The sequence below is a fragment of the Diadema setosum genome, chromosome 5, assembly GCF_964275005.1.
Source record: "Diadema setosum chromosome 5, eeDiaSeto1, whole genome shotgun sequence".
Classification (NCBI taxonomy): domain Eukaryota; kingdom Metazoa; phylum Echinodermata; class Echinoidea; order Diadematoida; family Diadematidae; genus Diadema; species Diadema setosum.
In genome coordinates this window covers 45,337,356-45,364,460 of record NC_092689.1, presented here as the reverse complement: position 1 = coordinate 45,364,460, position 27,105 = coordinate 45,337,356, and the positions used below count along the sequence as shown (strand labels likewise).

The window sequence follows — 27,105 nt, the reverse complement described above, 5'->3', positions numbered from 1 at the left end:
TTCCAATCTGCCTCTGATTTCTATTTCAATCTAGAGATTTTATCGTGCGTTAAGCTACGAAAATATCTTGGTTGTGCCAGTTTGGAATGAACCTAGAGAGAGTTGTGAAAACCAATGATTTGAACGCCACGTCGTTTCAAAACTATAAAGAGACTCTAGATCTTGCCGAGCCGCCCTCTGTGTTACCCGATCTCACGCTCTGCCGACCACGCTCTTTGTTTTTATTTTTTTATACCAGCTTAGGCGGCAATTCGCGGTTTTGCACCAATTCGCACTTTTGCACCTCAACAGACGTTCATGCAGCCACAATCTTCACAACAATTCTTACATTACAACTTTAAAATGATGGCCAGGACACATACTTTTCAAGAATGATTGTTTGTTTTTAAGGTTAAAAAAAGCCCCACAGCAAACAGTGTCTCCATTTCCTTCTATCCGGTAGAAATGCTGTGATGTACATCGGTAACGGGCAGGAAGTTGGGAGGCGCGATACGGTTCTAGAGAGGTATACAAATGACACTTACGAGCTCCAGGACCTACCGCTGGAGTCAACAGACAGGTGGATGTGGCTTCTTTTCGCCAGTGATTACCGGGGAGACGGCACTAGCTTCTACGTTCGCTTCACTGAGATCTACGGTGAGTGAGCGATGATGACTCGACTGTCAAGAGAAAATACTTCCTAAAAGTTCTTTATTACAAATGAATTGTTTAAAAGTCCTCTGATATCTCACAGAGTAGTGCAGCCAAAGTTCACGGAAAGCGCAGTAAAAGTATTTTTTACACATGTATGGGTATTTGATACAAAGCTGTGAACATTGTGCATGATTCAGTTGTAACAAACCACAAACAATGAAATCTCTTCTAAAAGCAACAGATTCAAGAGGACAATTTCAATTTGTTTAAAAGAAAAAAATGATTCAATCATCATGGCTGTAACACTGAATCCACTTGAAGGAGAAGTATGGAGTAAAGACATAATGGAATGAGTTTCTACGACATATTTGGAGAGTAAAGGTGGATTTCACTATCAATCAAGTGAAATGGACATGCATGAGCAAAAATACTGTACGTGTGTTGGAATCTACACATGAAGAAGAGTTTACTTGTAATAAATGTTCAGTATTTTTTTTTGTCAGTTTGTTGTATAGGTATTATAGTCATATGTAAAATGTATGTTGTTTTCTTGTCTTTTATTTTTGTTATGCCAGTGGAGGGCGACTTTCTGTATTCATTTCAACAGACAATAAGGCACATTGTATCATGGTATCCTTGCTTTGCGTGATTTTCAAAATCATTGTTATCCGCTTGCAGCCAAATATGTGCTTACCCCTGGGATACCAGTAACGTTTGAATACGACCGTTCCAATACTGAGGACCTGAATAACGGTATTTACTTGGCAACATGGACAGTGGGGGCGCCAGCTGATTATTTCATCTGTATCCGCTTTGTCGTACTCGACCTAAAGTAAGTCTTCTTTTTTTTTTTTTTTTTAGCCATGACAACATAGTTTTTGGATTGGTCTGGGATCCAGCTCAAGTGTCTGCCTGTCTGTCTTATCCGAGTTCTTACTGTCAACCATTCTCTCTTTCGTTCGCTATGCTGTCCGTATAATCCACCTTGCTGGTATTGCTGGATTGCTGGTATAGTTCACCACTCACTCCATTATTGAAAGATATGCATCTAATGAGTTATATATCCTAATACGCTACGATGCCCTTCAAATAATATCAATAAAGGCTGTATAAAGCAATACATCAATTCTAAAGCATGTGACGTTATTGAGAATGATACGTTATATCTCCTGGCCAGCCAAATTTGAATATTGTTTTGTTAACTTATTTTTGAAAATATTACAGACCACAAATGGACTATTTTATCGTGGGGTCATCATGGACGTACTTCAGAAACGACATGTACCTCTTCACCGCTACCGGCCAACCGGACACTGAACCCATCGAAGAAGTGGTCTTTGACACGCGAAACATCTTCATTGGATTCTACGGCTATGATAACAACACCGACGCAGACAATCTAGTGGTTAATCTGACTGCCATTCATAAGTCAGGTGGGATCATTGTTACTGATTCAGCTTTCTCTCTCCAGAGCTCTCCCTCTCACTCTCTCTCTCTCTCTCTCCGCTCCATTTATCTCCCATTTTGTCTGTCTGTCTCTCTTTTTCTCTCTCTCTCTCTCTTTCAGTCTCTCTCTCTGTCCGTAGCAGCCATTTCAAAGTTTTATTATTTCATTTTTGGAGGTTTTTAGAAAGGCATTTCCTATAAATTACTTGAATTGTTGAGAATTCATAAAGATATACCAATCCGAATGTCTGTCTGTCTGTGTGTGTGTGTGTGTGTGTGTGCGCGCGCGCATGTGTGTGTGAATTCTTGGAAGTTGTGTAGTAACGGTTCAGACATGATGTCAATATTGTATTTGTTTGTATGTCTGAAGGAGCGCTGCTGAGATACGAATGATATGATAGTGAATAGACTAATGACGATGGTGTGAAACATTATTTGTATTGCCCCGCTGAAGGCAGGAGCTAAGTTTGGCCTTATGGTGACACAATTCTTGTGTTTGTATAAAGTTATTTTTCGTCCATAGCAACACAGGAGAAATAAGATACAGTTAAGAATGGACACGGCTGGATAGCCCTGTTCAGTCTTACCTATACAGGACTTTTTTCCCCCAGAGTCCTGAACAGAATGCATGGTAACTCATCTAACAGTAATCAACGTTCGAAACGAAAGGTTATCAGAATTAAGACAACGAATATATTCTCTATACCTTTAAGACACATAAAAAAGAGTATTCATCCCTCCCATTAAGGAGATTTAAGAGATGGAGTTCCAACTGGCTGTAATTATTCAAACAGTTGTTACTTTTCTATTGATGTACAAAAGAATTCCACAGGTGCATCTGTGCCTTTGGTGACGGGGTTTGATGCCGCCGTCTTGCTGAGCAATCTGAAGATTCATTTTGAAGGTTAAATTAATGTTGACTATATTTTGCTTGTTTATCTATTAAATGAAACGAAATCTCACGTAATGATAAAGCTCATTAAACATAGGTCAATCCCTTCAAGAAATATGTGCAAAAGTGTAAATCAGAGCTGTATCATGTGAAAGTGTTTAAAACTTTACCCTCCTGGAAAGCCGGTTTTATCACTTTTCCACATAATTCCTCCAAATAAAACTGATATGGAATAATCTTCGAATACAATTCTATAGTAATAGATATATCAGATTAGTGGCCGGGCACGGCCAGTCGAGTAATTTTCATTTTCATTTCATCATTTTTTGCGCAATTTCTATTCGCGCATTCCCGTGTCTTTACCATTATATACCACCTATCTTTTATAAAGGCCCCGTCACACTACAGCGAATGCCCAACGAATGCCAAGCGAAAGCCCAACGAATTCGAAAATGTGAAGACAGTTTGCATGTCTGACGTTCTTTGTATTCATTAGCTATTTGTAGGGATTCGCAGAGATACGCTGGAGATGTTGGACATGTTAAAAAAAAAAAAAATCGGCTCCAGTGTATCTCTGCGAATCCCGACGAATAGCTAATGAATACAAAGAACGCCAAGCATGACACGAACTATTCTTGTATTACCAACGGATGTGAACATATCTTCAAATTTTCAAATTCATTGGACATTCGTTGGGCATTCGATGGGCATTCGCTGTAGTGTGACGGCACCTTAAGTAGGGATGGCGAAAAATAATTACCATCACAAAGACATATTTTCGTTAGAAACTGGTTGATAATTATGCAATGAGGAATGAGTCAATTGTCATCCTATCTGCGCGGCAGATCCAGTTTGCCACATGCTTCAAATACTTTCGAGTGGCGGCATCGAACGTGACTTCAACGGAAATACGACAGTTGTGACTCCGTTCTCTTGAACCTCCTGGATCCCATCAAAGCCCCGGACGAAATGAAAACCCTTATGAATATATGTAAAACTAGTACTTAGTATGTAGTCCTAGAACTGTCATACACACATTTGTTATGGTGTATGTTCAAACATTGACAATGTTGTAGATTTTTGTGAGCTGTCTTTTTTTTTTTCTCTCATAGTTGTTCAGAAAATGGTTTACATATCACCGTATATTATGTTCTTCCCTACCGACACAGAATACAACGTCTCATCGAGCATGCATGGAGACATCATCGATCTTCCACTGGACGGCTACGAGCTAGTTGAGTCCCCGGGCTTCCCCCATGGCTACCCACCGAGCTCACGCTTCTCGTGGCGGTTCAAAGCACCTCCCTTCTACTACTGCAAAGTTCATTTCCTTTCGTTCAATCTAGCACAAGGCTTAGACTCGTTTTCTGTGGGCAGAGGTTCCCATCCATTCCAGACCTACAATGTATATGCTACGTATACTCAAGCGAATGAAGATGATTATATGAAGGATGGTAAACGTGTGCCGGACGACATAATTGTGGAGGACAATCTCATATTCATCGTGTTCGAAACCGACATAGCTAACTACGAGAAAGGATTTCAAGTGACAGTCTCTGCTTTTATGAGTAAGCCGAACAAGTGTTATATTGATTATCCGTAGTCTGAATGTATCTTGATCTCTATGGTAGTGAAGAAAGTGATTGGCCCACAACTCGACCGTCTGGCCAGCAGCCGCATTTTACTGTAGCGTGTTCAGCAGGGTCACCTTATCTTGATATGTCTAGTTTCAGTTTGTATCTCTCGCTTGTGTGTTGACATGGTTCAATTCAATTCAATTCAATTTCAGTGTATATCAAAAACCAAATCAAAGTCCGAAGACTTATCGTATTTGGTTTACATCGAACTTGACGACAAACTGAATAATTTCAATTTTCACAGCAGGGAGACACAGAGAAAAAAAAAATAAAACAAGCTAACACTTTACACAACAACCGCATGACATCTGATTCATATTGATATCATTTGAATCAAAATGTGTAGGTTGATACGGGCATTGATAAGATTCTAGGAGAACCTTGGCAATCAAATTTGATTACAATGTGTCTTATAAATTGCCGATACAGGGGGCGAATATCACTAGTAATGTGTCACAGACAAATGTTGGAAGTGAGCTATTCACCTTTCGTATCTAAGACAGGGAATCCACTGAGAAATCCATAGTATTTCATATTACATCCCTTTAGTGTTCGTGAGATTAAGGCCTTTATTTGATCGTCGCAGTTAAAAGTACATTGTACGGACATTATCTCCCCCTCTCATCCACACTATATAATCAGAACCCGAACTCTTGTCTGCTGGCAAGTCCAAGGAATTAGTGTCTCCCTACTACCCTCTGCCCTACGAGAACGATGCCTTCATCCAGTGGGACGTGTCGGCGCCTCCTGACTTCGGAATTCTCATCACCTTTATTACCTTCGATCTGGTGGACGAAGGGGATCAGCTTATCGTGTACCAGGGCATTCAGCAGGACGATATCGCTGCAATCTTCACCGGGACCGACATCCCTAACGACTTCGTTCACTGGTCCAACACCACCATTCAGTTTCACAGCGATTCCTCTGGCCAGGGAAATGGTTTTTCCATAGAGGTTCGACCTATCTCCGGCCAAGGTAACCGTTATGACTCTGAGATAATAATATAAACCCAATTTCAGATTACCATTCACATCTCTAAGATCTGACATACTCCCTCCTGTTTGAACTTTAACAAATGTTAATAGGTAATGAATGAAATCGTAACTAATGCAAAGCAAAAGAAGACATACTTTGGAGAAATGTTGAATAATGAGATATTGCGAAAAAGAATTTGTCTCTGTGAATAGAAAAATGACATATTTTAGTGTTAAAACACAAGGAGCCATCTGTGATCATTATAAATAGTAGAGCAATATGTTATAAAATGTATTTATTAATAGATACGTATATAATATATCATATTCTCGTCTAATATGATACTAGTGTATATTTAATGTGAAACTGAATCACAAAACCAACAAAAAGTCGCTAAATTAGATTATTTGTTGAAAGACTGATTATGAGAAAGTAAGATTATCAGTTTTAGGATCATATACAACTGACAAAATTTGATGTTCCAAATCCATCAATAATAATATATACGATTGAAAACATGCACCTTTCAAATGAAAGGGCTTTTAAGTTAAGACTCTATTCAGGTGCGCTGTGTCATTCCTCATGGTGGGGGAGCAATCGCCATGGAAACCGACACTTTTAATGAATACCTAAATATGTTTGGACAATTTATCAACGATATTCTCTGATATATTTGTCAGTGCGGCAAAGATACCGCTATGTGTTTTTAGAGCGCTGTTGAGTTTTCATTTACACATGTACACTGACCTCGTTGGCCAAAAAAAAAAAAAAAAGAAGAAGAAAAGCTATACTTAAAAAAAAATTGCAAACAGAACAACACAAACCATTATTAAATTCTCTGCGGCCTATCTTGAATGTGTTAAAATATATACACAGGCGTATATTACATATATATATATATATATATATATATATATATATATAAGAAGAGCTTGCTTCCAAAAGGCGCTTAATCCATTATTTTTCAATGGATGTTGAATAGCGCCTTTTGGTTGCAAGCTCTTTATATACAGTATAGGTTTCTCGCTCTCTCTCTCTCTCTCTCTCTCTCTCTCTCTCTATATATATATATATATATATATATATAATATATATATATATATATATATCTTGGAATTTTCCACGTGTTGGACATCGAATGTTGTAATTACTAGAAGAAAGAGTCTCAAGTACGCCATGGATCCAACGATTACAAATCTTTTTATTACAAAATGAAAAAAATTTGTAATCGTTGGATCCATGGCGTACTTGAGACTCTTTCTTCTAATTTATATATATATATATATATATATATATATATATATATATATGTATGTATATACCATTAAATATCCATTTTGTTTGAATATTCATTAAATTGCCTATTTTCCTGACTTAGGATCCATATCCTACTCTTTTTTATGGTGACATGAATGACGTGACTTTTGTCTGTGTAGGAGACTGCCTAATTCCCCTCGGACTGGAAGGTGATTGGATTCCTGATGTCACCATCACTGCGTCCAGTCAGAGGGATGAACAGCATAGACCGTCTGAAGCCCGTCTAATGGGGGCGTCCTCCTGGATACCTGAAGAGACAGATGAAGCTCCACATTGGAAGGTTAGCCATCCCGTTCCTCCACCATGTTTGCTCATGATTAATTTCTTGGATTAAACCTTTTTCGGTCTATACCAGGTTTATTGGCCTTTGATCCATTGAACTTTCGAATAAATTTCGATAGAATAGCTCAACCTCTTCCATTTCTATCATTTCGCGGCGTTATGCATTCAGCATTCTGCCGGTCATCCTCAAGTAGTAATCGTAATAACAAGCCATGACTAAACGTAATACTGTTTGCCGTAACAAGAAATGGTGATAGAACTTCATACAAATATGAAGAAGAAAATCTCTATTCGCCCAACTTGCCTTTTCAAGTAATCTTAAGTTACACCTAGAATAACTCACTTTGTTCGCTTTGTTTTTGCATAAGTTCCCTGACCGCCAAAGAGCCATTACGATCATTTACTGATTAGTTTGTGAAGAAATTTTGTTTCTTTGTTTTCTATCTCTTTGCAGATAATATTAAAGGAAGAGTATTATGTAACCGGCATACTAGTCCAAGGAGGGCCCGAGAGCATCGGTTCGTGGTTGACCTCGTTAAGAGTTTATTTCGAGAATGATGAGGAGGAGGTATATGTTTCTTGGTAACGCTTTAATTTTTCATGTTAGAGTTACTGCGCAATTCCCGGTTAAAGTCGCACTAGACTTTGTATAACTTTTTGTATACCAACACATCAATTCTAACTTTTAACTAAAATCAATATTTTATCCCCAATTTTACCTTCATTAATTGTACATCTTGTCATGTATAATTATATCTATCTCTCTCTCTCTCTTTCTCTATTTCATATATATATATATATATATATATTATATATATATATATATATTATATATATATATATATATATATTTATATATATATATATATATATATATATATATCCGTGTGTATGTGTGTGTGGGGGGGATGTGTGTGTGCGCGCGCTTGTGTGCCATATTTTCGTCCGTCTCCCACTCCCTACAAATAACTGTTGTCACCAGACTTCAATGCTTGTTTAATACAGGTACGATCGGGCAATTGGAACACTATGAAAGTAAACCCCATCATATTTACCAGGCCGCACCTCACCAAGGAAGTGACCGTTCTACCAGAAAGCAGGTCCGTGGCTCTTATATCGCTTCGCTTTGAGCTCCTTGGCTGTCAGACAGGTGAATAATGACTCCATCTACATGGCCAAGAGAATATCAATTGATAACGTGAGGTCTTGTTGTTTATCAGCGTGTGGCGTACTCCTATCATTGTGCCTATCACTGCATTGAGCATCTACAGGCTTACACTAACAAACAACATTTGCAGAAAAAAAAAAATATATATATATATATATAAATACATTGATTGACGTAGCCTTGTGTTCTTTCAATGTTTCCTTTATTTTTCATAAATTTTATCCTGATTTCAACTGACACTACTTGCCTACTCACTAAACTACCGCCGTGCTATAATACTTCTTGACAGTGTATACAGAGATATGAGGTTTTCTGTGTCAAAACACATAAAAAGTTATGGGAAATTATCCCCTTACATCCTATGTTCTATTACATTGTTCCACTGCTATAAAATCATGAACTGTTACAATCTTTTCTGGTTAAGCAATGATGGCTGATGTATTTAACCAAAACAAAATGCAAAACCGAACAGATTTTCCAGTTTTCCTCAAACTTCTATATAGGCCTAATGATACAATGTGGTGCATTAATTGATATGTTTTCATTGAGTCCACTAAATATTTTTGGATTAATTTTCCATATAATTGAAGTTACATATCTTTCATGCCTCTCGAGCTTCATCACATCCCATGTGATAGAAAATTAAGTTTATTTATGTTCTTTATGTGTTGTGTGAACGCAGGATGTTACTACGACCTCGGCCTCTCTTCGGGAAGTTTCCCGACAGAAAACATTGTCATCACATCTAACGAACTAAAGGAGTTGGCGGATGATATAAGACTACAACCACTACAGTCTAAACCGGAGACAGGATTCGATCTATCACCAAATACTCAGCTCTCCATCAATTTTACTCTGGATGACGTCATGATAATCAATGATGTAATTGTACAACACTGTAAGAGCGGTCGACTGGAGGCATTTGAAGTCATATGGACTGATGACGAATACACGTCTTTTGTAAGCTTTTTCTCCAATAGCGAAATCGTATCTCGTCAAATCGTACACTCTTGAGTATGGGTTATGTTACCAGTTGTCAGATTTACATGTGTAGTGACATTTTGCGACCTAAGCACAGCCTGTCTCTTTCAAAGCATACAATTTCGTAAAACTCAGGTTTCACATGCAAAGCTTCTAGTTCAATGTGGTGGAGATGAAGTTTACGTTTGATTTTATATCATGAATTAATCCGTGCCTTAGAGAGGCAATGCGTTAGTTACTGAACGAGTTTGGTGTGAACCCTAAATTACCGCATTTCATAGTACATTGATATGATTATCATTTTCTGTCATCAATTCTAGAGTTGTTAATATTACTATAGCTAACTTTGAATGTCCCACGCCATTAACTGCTTTCATACACCAGTATATATACATGATTTTTTTTTCGCCTTTCCTCCCACCCTCCTTGTTTTGTCATTATTGTTTTCTGCAGGATCTATCTGACTGTCTCGATACGTCTATGTGTAAGGTCTCCATACCGACACCCCATAATGCTACCTCCTTTACCATTCGGCCTACCAGGTGGTCGGGGCTAGATGGTGTGGGATGTTTCAGGCTAGAGCTTCTCGGTTGCATTAATGTTGGTATGTGACGGCACTTGGAATCTGGTCGTATTGTTAAGAAAATCATTTAGGTGTAGAGCTTCTCGGTTGCATTAGTGTTGGTATGTGACGGTACTTGGAATCTGGTCGTATTGTTAAGAAAATTATTTAGGTGTCCCCGTCATTTTTCACTGAGAGCATTCAGATAGCGTATTGAAGCCGTACGGATTACAGATCAATAAAGTTTAATTGTCATTTAAATATGATATTATTATTACCACTGACAGTCATCGGTGAATCCACGCATATTTATGTATCTATGGTTTTTATGGAAAAGCACATCTAATGTTCTTTGTGTTTCCTCCTCATAGCAGAGTTGAACAATAAACGAGATGAGAACAATTCGAAACGTTCTTGTTCTGACGGCATTGAGTCATGATAAGGGTGCGTTCCGTGAAATTCAATTGACTGGACGCATTTCTATTTTTTGTAGCTATCTGTTATGGATAGAATATTTCTTTTTCTTGACAGACTGTATAGCGTCGTACTGTGATAGACAAGATGGATGCAATTCTACTCTCCTCGGCTCGAACAAGGCTCTAGAATCGATGGAATCCATACCATCCATCCTACTTCCTAAGAAGGCAGTTTGCGAGGCGCAGCTTGACGTGGGAGATGGATACTACGTCACACTCCTTGTGCAAGGTTTCCAGGTTGGTCGAAGATAAAATCCTTCTCAGATACACAAATCAATTTTTAGTTTTATGCAGAATTATCAAGCATGTATTTCAAAACAAATTCAACTTTAGAAGCAGACGATACAATTCATTGCATTTCGCCAACTGTCAACCATGGGGACAAATTGCTCCTTGCAAATAAAGGTATGAATTTGTTTTTTGATTTCGTAATTTTTTAAGGGTTGCTTGTTTCGCTATCTGTGCTGTTCTATAGGTTCTCTTTCAGATATCATTTTAGTTTTCATATATAAGAATATCATATTCTAGACTTATTTATGTATATGCATTATTCAATTTTGATTTAATTGACTTCTGTAATTTGAATTGTCATAAATTTCATTCTGTAATCATGGGATACTTTCACATTTTTTTGCCAGTGTTGTTTGATCTGAAGATGTATGTTGCAAATGTAATTTGTTGAAAACTGAATAAATGAAATAAATGAGATACATTAAAATTGAAAAGAAAGCTACGAATTATTGTCACTAAGAATGGATTTTCTGTACTGAATGGCTGAAATCTATTTCGATCATACTTTTCTATGACACTTTTTAAAGTTGTCCAACACTGGACCAGTAAGCTCTTGACAAAATGCACCATAATGCACCATAATGTTCACCCCTTCATTGTACCCGTTGACTCCTTACTGTACAGGGGGAAGACGGGGAGGAATCTGACGATGGTGTTGTGGTCTTCAACGACACCCAAGATGGTGTAATAGAAAAATCCTTCAATCAGCTTGCTCCTGTGACAGTGACTGAGTCATCCAGTCTATTTGTTCAGTTTCGCGCTGGGATTATTACTACTCCACGATACATCCAGGTTGCCTATGGATATGTGGGTAAGACTGCCGGCATACTTTTATAATCGTTTCCCAGCAATGAAAGTCGCTCAGGAATTCGAATATATCAAGCGTAGTTATTTATCTTATAAAGAGTTTCAGATACAGTGCAGATTCGTTGCTTGACTTATTAAACCTATGTGTGACGTAAATGAATGTTACTGTTACTTTCATACGTTCTAATGTCAATAATATCCTCCCTAACGTTTTTGTGTTTTGCATATAATTACTCTACACTTAGTAGCTCTTAGTACATGATACAAGATGAAGCAATTTCTGTACTGAAGAAGTACGATGAAATACGTGATTACGGATTAAGTTATTACATTTTGAGATGCATTTTGCTTCCCAATTATATATTATTTTGTCCCATCCCCATCATTGATCCAATCAATATAACATGCAAGCATTTACATTACAATATTGACTTGCCGTTAACATTATTGTTTTGCGCTCCCTTTTTTTGTGTGTATGTAAAATACTTCAAGACTTTCCACTCTATTGGAATGAACTTGAATTTTAAATAACATTTTACCATGACGTTTTCAAATGCTTCATCTACAACAAAGTAGTAGTTATCATGGCCTGTAATGAGCTCCTTGGTCAAGTGTTTCATGGATTACCCTTACATGTGTATAATGGTGACGGTGTTGTGAATGGCGACTTGTAACTTCTTAAATGATATGTGATGGCGACTTGTAACTACTTAAAATGATATGTCGCATTTCTTTATTCTACATAGACAAGCCACTCTGTTCTACTGGCACGCCGTGTCGAGCAGGCACAGGGATCATCATGTCAACGAATTACTTCATGAATTACGACGAGGCCAGCCCACTCAAATGGGATATCATTACTACTCTCTGGACCGTCGTCAACTTCCGCTTCATCGAAATAAATATTTCTCCTCTTGGTAGCGATTGCGAGGATGACTATGTACGTGTGGGTGACGATCAATCGCAAATCTTTTGCAACAATCACATGCCAAACGGCGTTCTGGCGTCGTCAAATAATCGGATGGAAATCGAATTTCGGTCGCAAACTTCTACCAACCCTTCATATTTCATCGGGGAGTACTGGACCTTGGAGCTGGTGCCGGATTTCCTGCAAAAGGAGGACAGCGTCTGTTAGTATATTGGTAGCCCTCATAGGCTTATTTTTTATTTATTTATATGTTTTATTTTCACAGGGTGGCTCCATCGGTGGGTTAAACACTGTTGTTCTTGGAGGCCCTGCATGAACACATATAGGTGTACATACAAATAAACACATGATAATCATACAATACCAACATCAAAATCAAATTTGCAGTATCAAATCTGTATATATCTTAATATACTATATACTGATATATATTAAACTCAAAATTTAACAAATATTATGCAACACATTACATCCTCATATCCTTAAATTTCCCCTACCTCAGAAAGAAGAAAAAAAAACAGAAAAAAAAACAACAACAACAGAACTATACTTGGGCACAGTGGAGTGCCCTCCAAAATTGGGCTGAGAACGAATGTTTAGACGGAGCATGCCTTAAGTTTATTGGTAAACTGTTCCATTCGAGTGCGCCGGTGTATGAAAAAGACTGTTTCCCAGCATTAGTTCGATTTCTAGTTACTATTAGCCCGTCAGAGACTGCTGATCTAGTCTGGTAGTTGTGTGTATTACAAACTTTCTGAAACAAGAGTGACAGGTACTCTGGAGCGTCCCCATTTAGTGCCTATGAATGTGATCAATTCAACGATATGAGAGATATTATAATGTTGTTATTATAGTTTAAGTAATATTGACTGAATTTCAGTAGTTCCTCATGTCATCACATCAGGATTATCGTGTTCTTTGGATTAAAAAAAAAACCTACTTAAAACCCTTCTCTTGAAATGCGGATCCCGTATCATGCCTTTTAGCCTTTGTTGTCCAGACTATTGATAACTGATTATCTGATTAAACATTGAACGTCTCGTGGCTTACGTGTCTCCTTTTACCTTTTCCACTTTTAAAGCATACGATTGTCTCGATGGATGGGATTTGTTTCGAGGATCCTGCTACAAGTTTGTCACTTTAGCCAACGCATCGTCATGGAACGAGGCTGAATCTGTCTGTCAAGAAATGAAGCCCGCCCCCACACATCTCGTCAGCATCAGAGACGAAGAAGAGACAACTTTCCTCTATTACATGCTCTCGACAAAATGGGTTACTGAGGACGAAATACACACGTACATTGGTGAATAACAACAAACTGTAATGACATACCTTACACTTGGTGTCTGGATGGTCTCAGGCAATACGGATTAGGAATTCAAGAAAATATCTTTCTGGATAGAATGATAACAACGTTCAAGACAGTTCTTTAGGCGTATGGACTTCTGGTTTAGAAATAACCTTCTTCTTCTTCTATTGGAATTATCTTAAATGAATCTCGATCTTGCATTAACACAGATAAAACCATCTTAAAGAATAAAAAGGGAAAGTTGATTGATAACATTTTGAAGTTGGGCTAGAAGATCCCTCTTTGTCCTTTTTCAACTGAGTAAAGACTCTCATTCACCGTCCGGCGTCCGTGGGTCGTGCGTAAACCCTTGACATTTTCACCTTCTTCTTTTAAGACAACTCCATAACAGAGTTTCAATAGTGTGACAGAATATACAAATTGACATAATGTGTGGAAGGATGAACTTGCATCACTCTGGTGAGCGCTAGACCTCTGGGTCTTTTGTATTCATTTCACAGGACTAGGTAATCGGGACGGAAAGGGAGTGTTTCGCTGGTCAGACGGTACACCAATGAGCTACACCGACTGGTTCCAACCTGATGAGTGAGTCTATACAAGCATCTTTCACTGGCCGATGACTTGAATACTGTGACCCTTTTTGACACTCACCTCTAGACCCCTTTCATTTATCTTCATGCAGGCAGGCAATGTCAATTCTCTAAGAAGCAAACAAATTGATGAAATAATGGTTTAGTCTTGGTTATAACGGAGGTGGGAAATGTACCTGAAACACTCAGTAAAGATGTCCTTCAATTTTTCAAACATAATTTTTATGTTCCATACCATGACTAGAAAATAAAAACTGAGTGAGATTGAAAATATGATTTCGAACAAGCTTTTTGGTTCATTTATTTGACAAGGACTGAAGCTTTATCAGCGCAAGGAAGCATCTGCACTTGGATGTATTACCACGCTTATTGTATATTAAGAGAAGAGCACGATTCCTGTAATATAAGCTGCTGTGGCAGTATAAAAACATAATCAGATATTTTTTGTGCAATGTATATGATATAGGAATATATTTGTACGGTTTATTTACATGAATGTCATTAATAAGTCTATGCATCAAGTAAGAAGTGTATTTCCTGTTGCAGTGATAGTCAAGATGACCAGCAGCCGAACGGAGCTACCCTAGAGTCTTGTGTGAGACTCCAAGTAGATTTATCTAAGGTCCGCGACCGTTCTACGGATCTCTGGCATGACGTCCCCTGCGCCTCGGCGAGCACTTACAGCATGGTGTGCGAACATCCAGCTGATAAAGTGGACGGTTAGATATCTATCTTTTGTTTAGTCTCAGATGTGTAAATCATTACGTGTAAAACATTTCTGTTCTCATTATTTCATTTGACGTACTTAAATGAAGAAAATCACGATGGATTCTCCATGAACTGCATTGAAACAACAGTAAATGATATTAATTTTTGTTATAAAGCGAAATGAAACAACTGTTTTGTATGATTAAAGAGGTCTAAATTAGACTGGTATTCCTTTCTAGAGTTGTAGAACGATAGTCAAGTAGTTATCACAGTTGACAGCCATTCTCTTGACCCCAGTGCTCTCAAGCTGATTATAGTATCTTTTAGCGTCAGATGATAACAAATACTCGCTTAGTAAATTACAATACAAGATAAAAAACAAACAAATTACAAAGAAAAGAATTGTCACAATTCCAGTGCACTCATGCCTTTTACAGTTTTTATTGTATCTCTCGTGTATTCTACAGTTTTTTAGTCATATGTCTTGCCCAGTTATGTTGCTTATGACTGTGTGATATTAAAAGCGCAATATTTCAATTGTTAAATCAAATCCCAGGTAGTGTAGTGAATCTACTTCACTTTCAATAATCGTGGGATAGGCCGATTTTGTGTAATTGGCTTGTCTGTGAGTCACTAAATTGATGTTCGTTTAATTGTTATCATTCGTGATTTTAAAGAGGGTGTATGATTTATATTCATGTTTTATAACGCTGTAGACACACATAATAGAAGCAGGTACTCTATCATCAAGGGTTTTTTTTTTTTCTCTCTCTCTCTTCCCCTTGTTTGTTTTTATGTTGCAGAAGACGAAGACATGCGAAAAGTTCCAGAGTATACATCTGGTAAGAAATTAGCATTCATTTAGTTGTGTCAGTGTGTCGATGTGACATATAAGTAAAAGTCGTAAGTTTTAATAATGTCAGTTTGTCTCAGAAGTTCATGTTGATTAATGACCATGGTGGGTTGTGTTCATCAGGTACAGGGGACGTGTCTCCCCAGGGACTATTCCATTGTTCGTCGGGGGAGTTGATTCATGACGTATTTGTCTGCGATGCTTCTCAGGACTGCAATGACGGGAGTGATGAATCAAACTGTTCCAGTGGTAAGAATCAACCTTATGTACATCAGGCAACAAAGTGCAAGTAAAACTATGAATTGTCTTGTTTTAAACACAAAATTACAGTTAGCTGATGCAGTTGTGGCTGTATTTGTGGTAAGAGTTAGGAACTGCTTTTGCAGTATATTGTGAGAAGAGAAGGAAAGAGGACGGGCAATAAGAAGCAGGCGATTTAGAAGAATGAAAGATGACATTAAAGGTGAAAATAGAAAAGGTGTTGACAGCATGAACAAAAATAACAATCAAATTTATGTTTGTATTATCGTTTTACGTAGTGGATACTTTTTTTCTTAGACAAAACACTGCAGCAGATTATTTTTGTAAAGGATTTAGTGCTACCACAGAAAAATTCTGCCATTTTGGAGTTAAAAATACATTTCTTCCACACATAGATATTCGAATTCAGCACCATCGAAATAGAACAAAACCGTTAAAAGTATTGGGCGGACGGTTTAACAAGATTGGATCTCGAGCGGCCAGACTCTTGAGGTAATGAATTAATACGATTCATATCATTCAACATCGTTTTCGCTTCGCTGTTACCATTCAGATGGTGTGTGCGACTTTTCCCAGTTCCAGTGTGGCGATGGTACCTGTATTTCTGTGTCGTTTTACTGTGACACTGTTTCACACTGTAACGACAACTCCGATGAAAACAACTGCGGTGAGAAATCCTTTCATATTTTTGAGTAAGTTTCGGAATATTTCATGTAATGTATGATGTGGTCAGTAACGCAAAAGGTAGTTAGTAAAAAGGGGGAGGAGTTCCTACAAATGACTGCATGGTCATATCTATGGCTACCAGTGCTCTTCATCATGATACAATTAAGGTTATGAAAAATTCCAATTGAAAATGGTCGATATTTTGCGAAAAATAGAAATAACACGTGGCTGATAGGTATTAGCACCGATATTCCCATAGACAGTAGTGCCATTCTTAGTGAGCCATTTTAGACAATGTGCACTTGCATAGACAGTTACTCATGGTTATCTTGATGATGATATCGTATCTGTAGTATTTCTCCCTCCAAGTTACCATCATCATACATTCTAGCTAGCGTACTTCTAATATTATTTAAGCGTACGCATTAAAACGGCAGGCAATGTGTTTCATGAACAAGTCAATGCATGTGTTCTTCATGGTCGTTGGTGCAGGCAAATTTTCAAGTATAGTGTCTGCAGTAAATTGAAGAGCACATCCTTCTTGAAACGACTTTACCCCAAGAGAGTGATTTGAGCAGTGTCCTATGTTTTACAGAGTACCCAGAATGCACGCCAGATGAGTTCCAGTGTACCAGTGGAGAGTGTGTCGCTCTCCAAAGGAGGTGTGACTTTATCACCCACTGCCGGGATGCATCGGATGAAGAAAACTGTGGTAATCATAACAATCATGGTGTAGGGCCTTCACAATAAGTCATTCCTTCCAAGTTACAAGTCTTACTATGAAACCTCTGGGAGGTTATTTTTCTTAACCCTACTGCATTCATTGGAGATAATGAAGCAGCATTCCAGCATGGAGCTACTAAACAAATAAAGCTCCATGACTCCAGTTAGATCAACTATCGATACCACCATAAGAGACAGCCCCTTTTCCCTCTCAATTCCTCGTGCATTAGCGTACAGTCGACCGATACTTTTATCACATCGCATTCTTCAAGGATATCCTCAGAAAGACAAAATGACTGGAGCAAGAAATAGTTGAAGAAATGCATGCTCAAAATACCCGAAAAAAACACTTTGGTTCCAAGTTAATAACATCTGTGTTCTGCAAGTTTCAATTTTGCAATGATTTGTCCGAATTATCTCGTTTATGTAATCAAATAGTTATAATCTGCTGTTTAATGACAAATTTCTTGTGGGGGCTCTATTATATTCTGCAATGAATGTGCACGAAATCCCCATATCGTGGACGGAAAAGGAAAATTGCATGTGTTTTTTTTTTTCTCAATGTAAACAGAAAAAGATGACTACACCCAGACGAGTGCCTTCCAATGCTATGATGGGACTCTCCTTCCCATGTCAGTTAGGTGCGATGGTATGGTAGACTGTATCGGCAATACTCATGAGGATGAACAGAAATGTCGTAAGTTCTCCATGTCGTCCTTTCTTGATGTATTTTCTCTTTCAGAACGAAAACAAAAATGCACAATGAAATACCGTTTGTTTATTGTCAGCATCGGAACAGAAACAAATTCATTCAGCTGCTGATGAAACAAAGTCATATAGAGCGGTTACTTCCTGCCCCAGGCAAGACCTTGCATGCTTAAGTAGATTTTTCGGGTGCACGTGACGAGTTCGACACCCACGAATCATACAGCCCACGAGTCATACTGCCTACGAGTCATACAGTGGAGTTTGACATTAAGCAAATAAGGCCCATGAATTCGACTCGAGGCAACCAAGGCCCACCGACGCATTAAGCCCAGTGATGTAATGTCGGAATCGTGGATCATAATATTTCAGTGTCGAACTCGTGGGCCTTGTTTGCTTGATATCGGACTCGTGGGCCTTATTTGTCTACTGCCGAACTCATGGACCGTGTGACTCGTGGGCCGTATGATGATCCCGAATTTTCGGCTGGTGTGAGAACAGCTATATGATTGGAGCATTGATATTCAACTCATTATTTTATCTGAGATATTGCAAGTAGGCCTAATGAACATTCATGTACATTAATAGCACATTATACAGACGGTAACCACCTTGTATCAAACGTCTTCGGCAGGCGATTGTAAAATTGCAGTGAACAAAACACCAAAACAAAACAAACTCGTTTACTGCCAAACATTTTAAAAATGGACTTTGTTCCACACTACAAGCTTCTATCCAAGAATAATAATGGCTAACATTTCAATTTATAAGCAATTCCAGCACAAGAGACCTGTCATGGAGTACAGTGCAAGAATGGCGTTTGCTTACCTGACGAAGTACGATGCCTATATGGTTTCGACCAGTACGGATTCGTAAGAGGCTGCCGTGACGTCACACATCTCAGAAGCTGTGGTGAGTCCTATCTTTTACACTTGGTAGGTATGTGTGTTTAAGCACGCCTTTCATTTTCTCCGTTTTTTAGATTGTTACTGGGTTTTCTTACATCTATTATTAATTTCTTACCACATAGAGTCGCTACGGTAAGTAAATGGTCAAAAGGTAAGTGAAATCAGTGAACTTCAAGATAAACTGTACTCATGTTAAAAAAAAAAAAAAAAAATCATACTTTCATTCAAAGGGCTTGATTTGAAATGTAAAACTATTGACACGGCTTGAAACCAGCATTTTGCTTTCTGATTTTCGTGTAAAGAAACATGTATGAAGAATATAGTACATAGCAAGGCACACATTCAGGATACCATGCAATAGGCCTAACACTATTCTTTCAGTAAGTCTTACAGACCAGGTACAGTCCAATTATTCTAGCTGTTGATTATGTGGTGACAATTCTTGTCTTCCTAGAAAACTTCACGTGCCCCGAGTTCACAGTAAAGTGCGTCGACTCGTATTGCATTCCCCTGAAGTATCGGTGCGATGGCATGATGGACTGTCCGTACGGAGAAGATGAAGACCAGTGTGGTAAGTTCATTGTACTAGTCGTCTACTAAAACCTCTAGAATATCTACCCAACGATATCAATTATTTATCTGTCATTGCGTGTTTTTTCGCCTCTTAGTAGTTGTTGGAACACAATATAGCGGGCTTAAACAGTCCTTGGAAAGTGAATCTTGTGACAACTTTGTCAAGTAATACCTGCAGCATTGTTTTATTACGTTTATCATTGCTGTAAATTGTTGATCATTATTACTCATTTTATTTTCACAACCACTATCAATCAACATTCTAGAAATAGAAGATGATAGAAATGGATCGTTATATTCATGCTTCAGTGTTTGTTTGATTGTCACACATTTCCTGTGGCAAAACTTTGCCTTGCATTGACCATCAGAGGTCTTTCATATCGTGATTTTTGTATGCCTAATCATTTGTGTTATCCACCACTATGTGTCATTTATCTATACTGGTAGATACATTCACCTGTCCAAGTGGCACGTACCATTGTCACGGCAAATTGAAGTGCATCAGCCCCGAACTTGTGTGCGATAATACCATAGACTGTCCCGAGATGGATGACGAGTTGTACTGCGGTAAGTGCGTCAGTGTGTGTGTACGTGTGTGCGTGTATACAGTGTAGTATAATATGTTCTTGTGTAGTGTCATAATCATAAACATAGTAGCAATAATTCCTATTTTTGTCAGAAGTAAAATGTCTCGATATCCCACGTGACTTAAAGACGTGCGGCAATTCCACTATGCGAAAAAAAGGGGGCAGAAATATTTTACTCGTCAGTGCGTGACTATGATGAAAGATGAAATGTCAGTTCTTCAGAGTGTAGAATTCAGAATGTTAACTTGTTTTAAGTTTGTTTAGGTCTGCTGTTGACATGTTTTGACTTCAGTCATGTAGTCAGATTTAGCTGATTAACTTTCCCTTTGTCATATTACTAAGATATCTTCCTTAGTCTTGTTTCTGTTCGTTTCTTCTTGCTTCTATAACAATGTCGGCTTCATAGTAAATATATTTTTTTACATGTATATAATACTTCCTGTGAAATGACAATTCACTCAAACGAAATCTTTTCGAGTGAGGCACTCTTATAAGATAAATCCAATTTCTATACTTGCAGGAATGAACTGAGCATATTTATCGTTTAGTTGCTCCTGAAAACTTAATCCTGTCGTTACATATCTTATGGCTATATTTTACCGTTAAAGGAGACAAACCGAGCCTTGCATGGTTCAGTGTTATCGTTTACCTTCAGTTTGCTAATCACGGTGAGTATGTAATAATTGTTTATCTCATTTTCTTGTGCAGAATCATGTCCGCCAGAATGCAGCTGCAACGGCCTGACCTATGTATGTAATGTCACAAGTCTCGCTACTGGTGCCCTACCAAGACAGCTGAGGAAAATGTACGAGCTTTATTCTTTATAATAAAAAAGATACTGTTTATGCCACCAATTAGGGAGAGGTATAGTGATATCATGACTTCGCATCATGACGAAAAGTTGCCTTAAAGTGCAATAATCTATTTAGACCATTCTCCCATCTGATATCACGTCGGTGACTGATACATTTTTGACACATTACAACTACTTAAATTCTCACAGGATAGGAATGAGTATTTCCGTACGGCCGACTGGTGGTTATTTCATTCATTATTCACTTTCCTTTCATAGAATCTAAAACATTCATGTTTTTCATTGCATATTTACATTTTTTTTTAATTGTTTATATATTTTTCTTGCTTTTTGAACTAATTGATAGGTCTCTATCGATGGACGCCAATCTACAGGAGGAAAACGTTTCACTGACTCTGACGTCTGGTCAAATCAGCAACACAACCTGGAGTTTTTCACCCACTGAAAACCCCTTCTTAGTATATTTGTATGAATGAGTGAATTAACTTGAACGTTACTCAACTTATCTATTCAATAGCAAAACAGTTAGAATGTAAACTGACTGCAGTTAATCTGAGAACTACGTAAGGAAGGTATGAAAGATAGCGCTGTTTTGAAGCACACGGTTATGGAACTTATTGCCTGAACAAATGAAAAGGACGTATAGAGAAATTGTGACTCAATAATCATACAGTGACTGGAAAGTTATGGAACATAATTATTTTGATGCCGAATCTGTGATGATGCCAGTGCTAATGACACAATCAGCCTACTTGGTTGGCGGTAACTTTATCTTCTGAGCTCATCTATCTAACCGGAATGCCACAGTTTAAGAAAAATATACGATATTTCTAATATTGGTGAGAACAATTCGAAAGTGTTTTTTTTTTTTGAAAGTGAATGTGAAAAACTGAAATATTAGGAAACTTACTCTTACTCTCCTTTTGTCATATTGTATCGTGTGTTTGAAAAAAAAAATAGAGGATTTCACTAAATATGAATTGAAGTTTAAAACTTTAAACGCTTGATATATCATTGTCCTGTAGAAATGGTTATCCGATTTCATTCTAATCTCTTATTAGTACTTTTGTTTCTAATATGTAAATTGCATGAAACATAAACATTAATTTACCTTGGCCGAATATGTGCTTTGTAATTTTATCGTCTATACGTTAGCGCCACAGTTTTTTTCTCTGAATATTGTCTAATTTCTTCGGTTACTAACCTTTTTGTCTTCTCCCCAATGTAGAGACATGAGCCAATCTGGTGTTGTTTCTCTCATGGCTGGTTCCTTTAGAAATAATACAAACATGCGTGAATTGTAAGTTAAAAGCTTTATTTTGGCTTTCAAATATTCTATCGGCGCAATTTCTACCCTATAACAGCTGATATATCGTGACAGAGAGTCAAGAGTGTATGTGAATGTAAATGAACATTACATCAGTTTAGTAACTTTAATTTATTAGTGAGTATTGATAAACTCATTTCGCCTGTACAATCCCTGTTCATGCAAGCGATATACTGGCCAAACGGTAATTACTTTATTACAATATCAGAGAGTGAAATGGAAATGACCTCATAATAGCTTGGATATCTTACATGAAGGGAGTCACTATCTTCCCAGTGTTTCCTCAGTATTTATCCGATTGTGTAAAGCATTATATCAAATTGAGGTAACAAAAAAAAAGAGCAGCAAAGCTTTAGATTTGCATCAGTCAGGTATCAGTGGTGCTAAAATGCGCACTGATTATGAAGAAAAAAAGAGTGAATGAGGTTATGTGAGAAAAAGAAGAGAAATTTTTGTTTTATGAAGTTAGGCTTTTATCATCAGGACTTACGGAAAACCTATTTTCTTCTTATCCCAGAACACTATCGAATAATGACTTGACATCACTACGCAGAGGCGCCTTCCAGGGACTGAATCACCTGCTAAAATTGTATGCTTTCTACTTTCCTTTTTATGTCGCATGGAATCACTTAGTCATATATTCCGTGTAACAATCATTAAATGGTAACACTCATGCTCATAACCTATAATAGCTGGAGTAGTGATAACATTCATAATAGCAATGTCTTCAAACGTTTATTGCGATTTGACCAGTACACGGGTGTGGTCACTTATTACCAGGTCATTATGTTCATAACCTTTCAGTGTGCCTTATCAATGTACCAGTACATAAGAGAATAGCATCCCTGTCTTACAATCTGCGAGTGTCCCTGTACGGTAGTGAGAACCTGTCATGTTATTTTATTTTCGTTTTATGTGTATTACACCACCTTCTCTACACTATATGAGGTCGTGATTTAAAAAAAAAAAAAATGTTGATATTTGACGGATATTAGACGAATTGGCGAAGCATTAAACCTCGTAACTTTCCTTGGTTACGGTTTGGTAGAGAAATACTTAAAGATCATTATACGTTGTTTTTGATAAACTTGGTCATTTCAAGAAACCTGTCTGGAAATCCGTTGGAGATCATTGAGGTGGATACTCTGTCTGACTTGGCCCAGCTGGAAGAATTGTGAGTCGTACCCTTTGGCTTTTTAAACATTTCATAGGAAAACAATTTGGTTCTGCTTTGCATGCACAGATGCAACGGACAAAAAGTGATAATACAATGTCAATTTGGTTCATTTTTATTAGTTGTTTGCATTAGTGTGCTTCCGTAATACTTCGAGGATGGCTCATTCGCAGCACATGCTTGTAAATAAAGTAGATGCGTTTATTTATCATTCGCTCATTTGTGTTGATAACAAATAAATGTCTAACTTCATTTCGCGGCCAATGCATATAAGTCCTTGGATTTTTTACATATTCAACGAATGCTTTATGTGCATGTAGCATAGACAATTTGAATATACTGAATCGTAATTATTGTCAAACTTTGGGTTTTTTCTTGGCTAACTGTTCATTTTGTTTTATCACAATCCTTTGATCCTTTTCAGGGACATCCGAGAAACTAACATGGAAGTGGATGCAAACATAGATGCCTTCAGAGGTCTGAATATAAAAATCATGTAAGTAGTCAGACGCGTTTCATAAAGAAAAGGGTGTATATAAAAAATATAAGTCCATTTTCGCAATTGATCAGAGTACAAGTGCAGCCGGAATATGGCACGTGCTCATGAAATCTGAATCTCATTCCTCGTAAGAAAAAAAAAAAATCTATCTACTGTGCTCAGAAATTCCTAGCGTTTAAAATATATAATTCAATATATTATATACATATATTATAGGTATTTTTTACTGCGGACTATCCATGAAAGCAGGATGAGAATTATATTACAATGATATTAATACCTTCACCAAACACATTTATTACATCAATATCACATCAGTCTCGTTCACTTTTGTTGTTATTTTTCCCCAGCCACGCCGAAAAGTTCGCCTTCTGTTGTCTTGTTGAAGTCTTTGGCGTGAACTGTGACGCGCCTAAAGATCCATTCTCTTCCTGTAATGATCTTATGGCCAACACTGTTCTGCGCGTCTTCATCTGGATCCTAGGCATCAGTGCCTTCGTGGGCAACGCCTTCGTGATTGGCTACCGACTGATGCAGAAGAGACGACAACGAAAGGAAAACGTCCAATCGAGCCTCATCACTAATTTGGCCATCTCTGATTTTCTAATGGGACTCTACATGATCACAATCGCTGGAGCTGATGCTTACTACCGAGGAGACTACGCCTTCCGTGCAGAGGATTGGAAAGCTAGCACTCTATGTATTTTCGCAGGAATGGTCTCCGTTATTTCTAGCGAGGCTTCGGTGCTCATGGTGATGTTAATTAGCCTTGACCGGTGTGTGCACGTGGTGGCGCCTTTCAAACGAGGCCTCCATTTGGCGCCGAAGACAAGTCACTTGGTTGAGCTTTTCATCTGGATAACCGCATTCCTACTCAGCCTCCTACCCATTGTTTTAAGCTCTTACTTTAATGGTGAATTCTATGGTCAGACAGGTGTCTGTCTTGCCCTGCCTCTGACGTCACAGCGACCATCTGGATGGCTTTATTCGCTCGCTCTCTTCATCGGCGCAAATTTCGTCGCATTCTTCATTACATTTTGGTCCTACGTCGCCATTTTCCTCTCTGTCAAAACGTCGCAGCGTAAGGTGGGAAAACGGAGTGCTAAAGGGCGAGAAGACAAACGTCTGAGAGAAGAGATCAAACTGGCCACCAAGATGGCTCTGATTGTCGGTACAGACCTGCTTTGCTGGATGCCAATCATCATAATGGGGCTGATGTCATCTGCCGGAAGTCTTGACCTGCCAGCAGAGGTAACAGTAATACCCACGTGACTCCCTAAAGTGATCTGATTATGTACATTTTCATAACTTGAATCATCTTTTGAAATCTAAGTCGTGTTCATTGTGCTGCTAAAAAAAAAAAAAAATGCCTTGTTGCCAATGACTGGAATGAAATTGTTTCCGTCAGATAAGGTAGTAAGGGCCTTATATAATCACTGATAATTTGTTGAAGCTCCCAAGTAACGTTTATAAACTCATTATGGCACTTTAACACTCACCTCGAGCCAGGATTCTATGGGGCATCAATTCCTCAATTCCACGCTTTCAAGTTCGGATAGCGATTCCCATTCGGTGAAAAATGTCATGATCGCCAAGTTTCGCTCATATTCGACTGTTTAGTTTAGTTTTGTTTTTATTTTCTTCTTTATGGTAACGAGGTAGAATATACACTCCTAACGACATTTGCTGATGCAGCTTTCTGCGTATTAACATTCTCTAAAGGTATACGCCTGGACGGCAGTGTTCATCATGCCCGTGAACTCGTCCCTCAACCCATACCTCTACACCATCTCCACCATCTACACTCAGTACAAGCGACGACTGAATCAAGAGACTACGGAGACAAAGACTAGAGGTAAATTCAAAATAAACATTTTATTTATCCGTTCACATCTTGTTGAAATTTTTCCTCAATGGAGTTGTTCAATTAAAGTTGCTGTTACTCAGGTCCACAGTGACTACATGTTGAGCACTATAGTCTTGTATAACATCATCAAATTTCAGATTAAAAAGGCAGGAGACACCAGGGGAGCAAAGCGATAAAGAAACTCTAAACTAGGTGTTTAAATTACTGATGGCACTTTTGAATATAACGAATGAGGAAAAAAAAAAAGAAAGTTTGGTATGTTTTACGGATGTCTAAATTAGATTGTCCTATTATATATATATATATTATATATATATATATATACATATATATGTATATATATTTGTTTGTTTGTTTATTTAACAGAGAGTGTAAACTTCGAACTCACGACGTCATTAATAACTCCCTTCACTACGCTCCCAAGTCCTGCACCACAGCGCATGTGTAACTGGTTGTCGAGTTACTCACGTGACCTTGATGATGACGAGCTAAAGGTCATTGAACGTGACCTGGCAGACGCGATGACATCACTCTACTCCGAGGGACTGAAAGTTGAAGAATTTCTTCATGTTGAGAACCTTGCTGTCCAAGCAGTAAGAACGTACATTTTCTATTACGTGCTGCCATGTTTGGCTGAGTCGAGCAATCCGACTGCAAAGTCTAATTTTTAGTACTGTAGAACCAAACTACAGTATTGTAGATGTATACTTGATATTATTCTACTCATCAGTACGGCCATTCATCCATTGCACATACATTTGTACATTTAAATTGGCTTTCACTTCTTTTCTAAATATCACAATGAGATGTAACAAGCTAGTGTCAAAAGAAGAAGCGGAATCTATGCAGTGATTCTTTTTTAAGCAAAGATTTGAGCGGATGTCATTAACATAAGGTTTTGACCGCCGACCCGAGGTGAATGATTTTGAGTGTTATCACTAATTTCAACTGATTTTGTTTCAGAATGGAGCAGGTCGAATCTCCCAGGCTTTCCTCGTGCTCGATGTGCCCCTACCCCTTGGAGACGGGAAGATTTTTGGTCTAAATGGCAGCAAAGATGTCAATGGACCCAGCACCAAGAATCTTGTCAAATTACAGAACATCTTCGATAGGCTTGCAATCCGCCGGAGCAACAACAAACTCTAG

The 27,105-nt window shown here is 38.0% G+C and overlaps 1 protein-coding gene across 1 annotated transcript; it reads left to right on the top strand.

The window, feature by feature from the left end:
• Positions 1-452: 452 nt before the first annotated feature.
• On the top strand, positions 453-27,105 carry LOC140228956 (uncharacterized). Its single transcript, XM_072309218.1, has 29 exons — positions 453-636; positions 1,312-1,465; positions 1,858-2,066; positions 4,141-4,539; positions 5,251-5,583; positions 7,020-7,180; positions 8,188-8,332; positions 9,033-9,310; positions 9,785-9,935; positions 10,425-10,606; positions 11,285-11,471; positions 12,214-12,597; positions 13,477-13,698; positions 14,205-14,289; positions 14,847-15,013; positions 15,979-16,104; positions 16,670-16,783; positions 17,378-17,494; positions 18,077-18,202; positions 18,991-19,122; positions 19,573-19,689; positions 20,139-20,258; positions 20,987-21,083; positions 23,522-23,593; positions 24,018-24,089; positions 24,443-25,343; positions 25,815-25,947; positions 26,326-26,552; positions 26,923-27,105. The coding sequence occupies exons 1-29, from the start codon at positions 453-455 to the stop codon at positions 27,103-27,105; spliced, it is 5,778 nt and encodes a 1,925-aa protein (XP_072165319.1).

Coding starts and splice junctions, on each gene's coding strand:
- LOC140228956 (XM_072309218.1), top strand. CDS start 453: ATGTACATCGGTAACGGGCAGGAAGTTGGGAGGCGCGATACGGTTCTA. Junction 15,014..15,978: donor TCCAGCTGATAAAGTGGACG/GTTAGATATCTA, acceptor TGTGTTCATCAG/GTACAGGGGACGTGTCTCCC. Junction 19,690..20,138: donor AGAAGATGAAGACCAGTGTG/GTAAGTTCATTG, acceptor CTATACTGGTAG/ATACATTCACCTGTCCAAGT.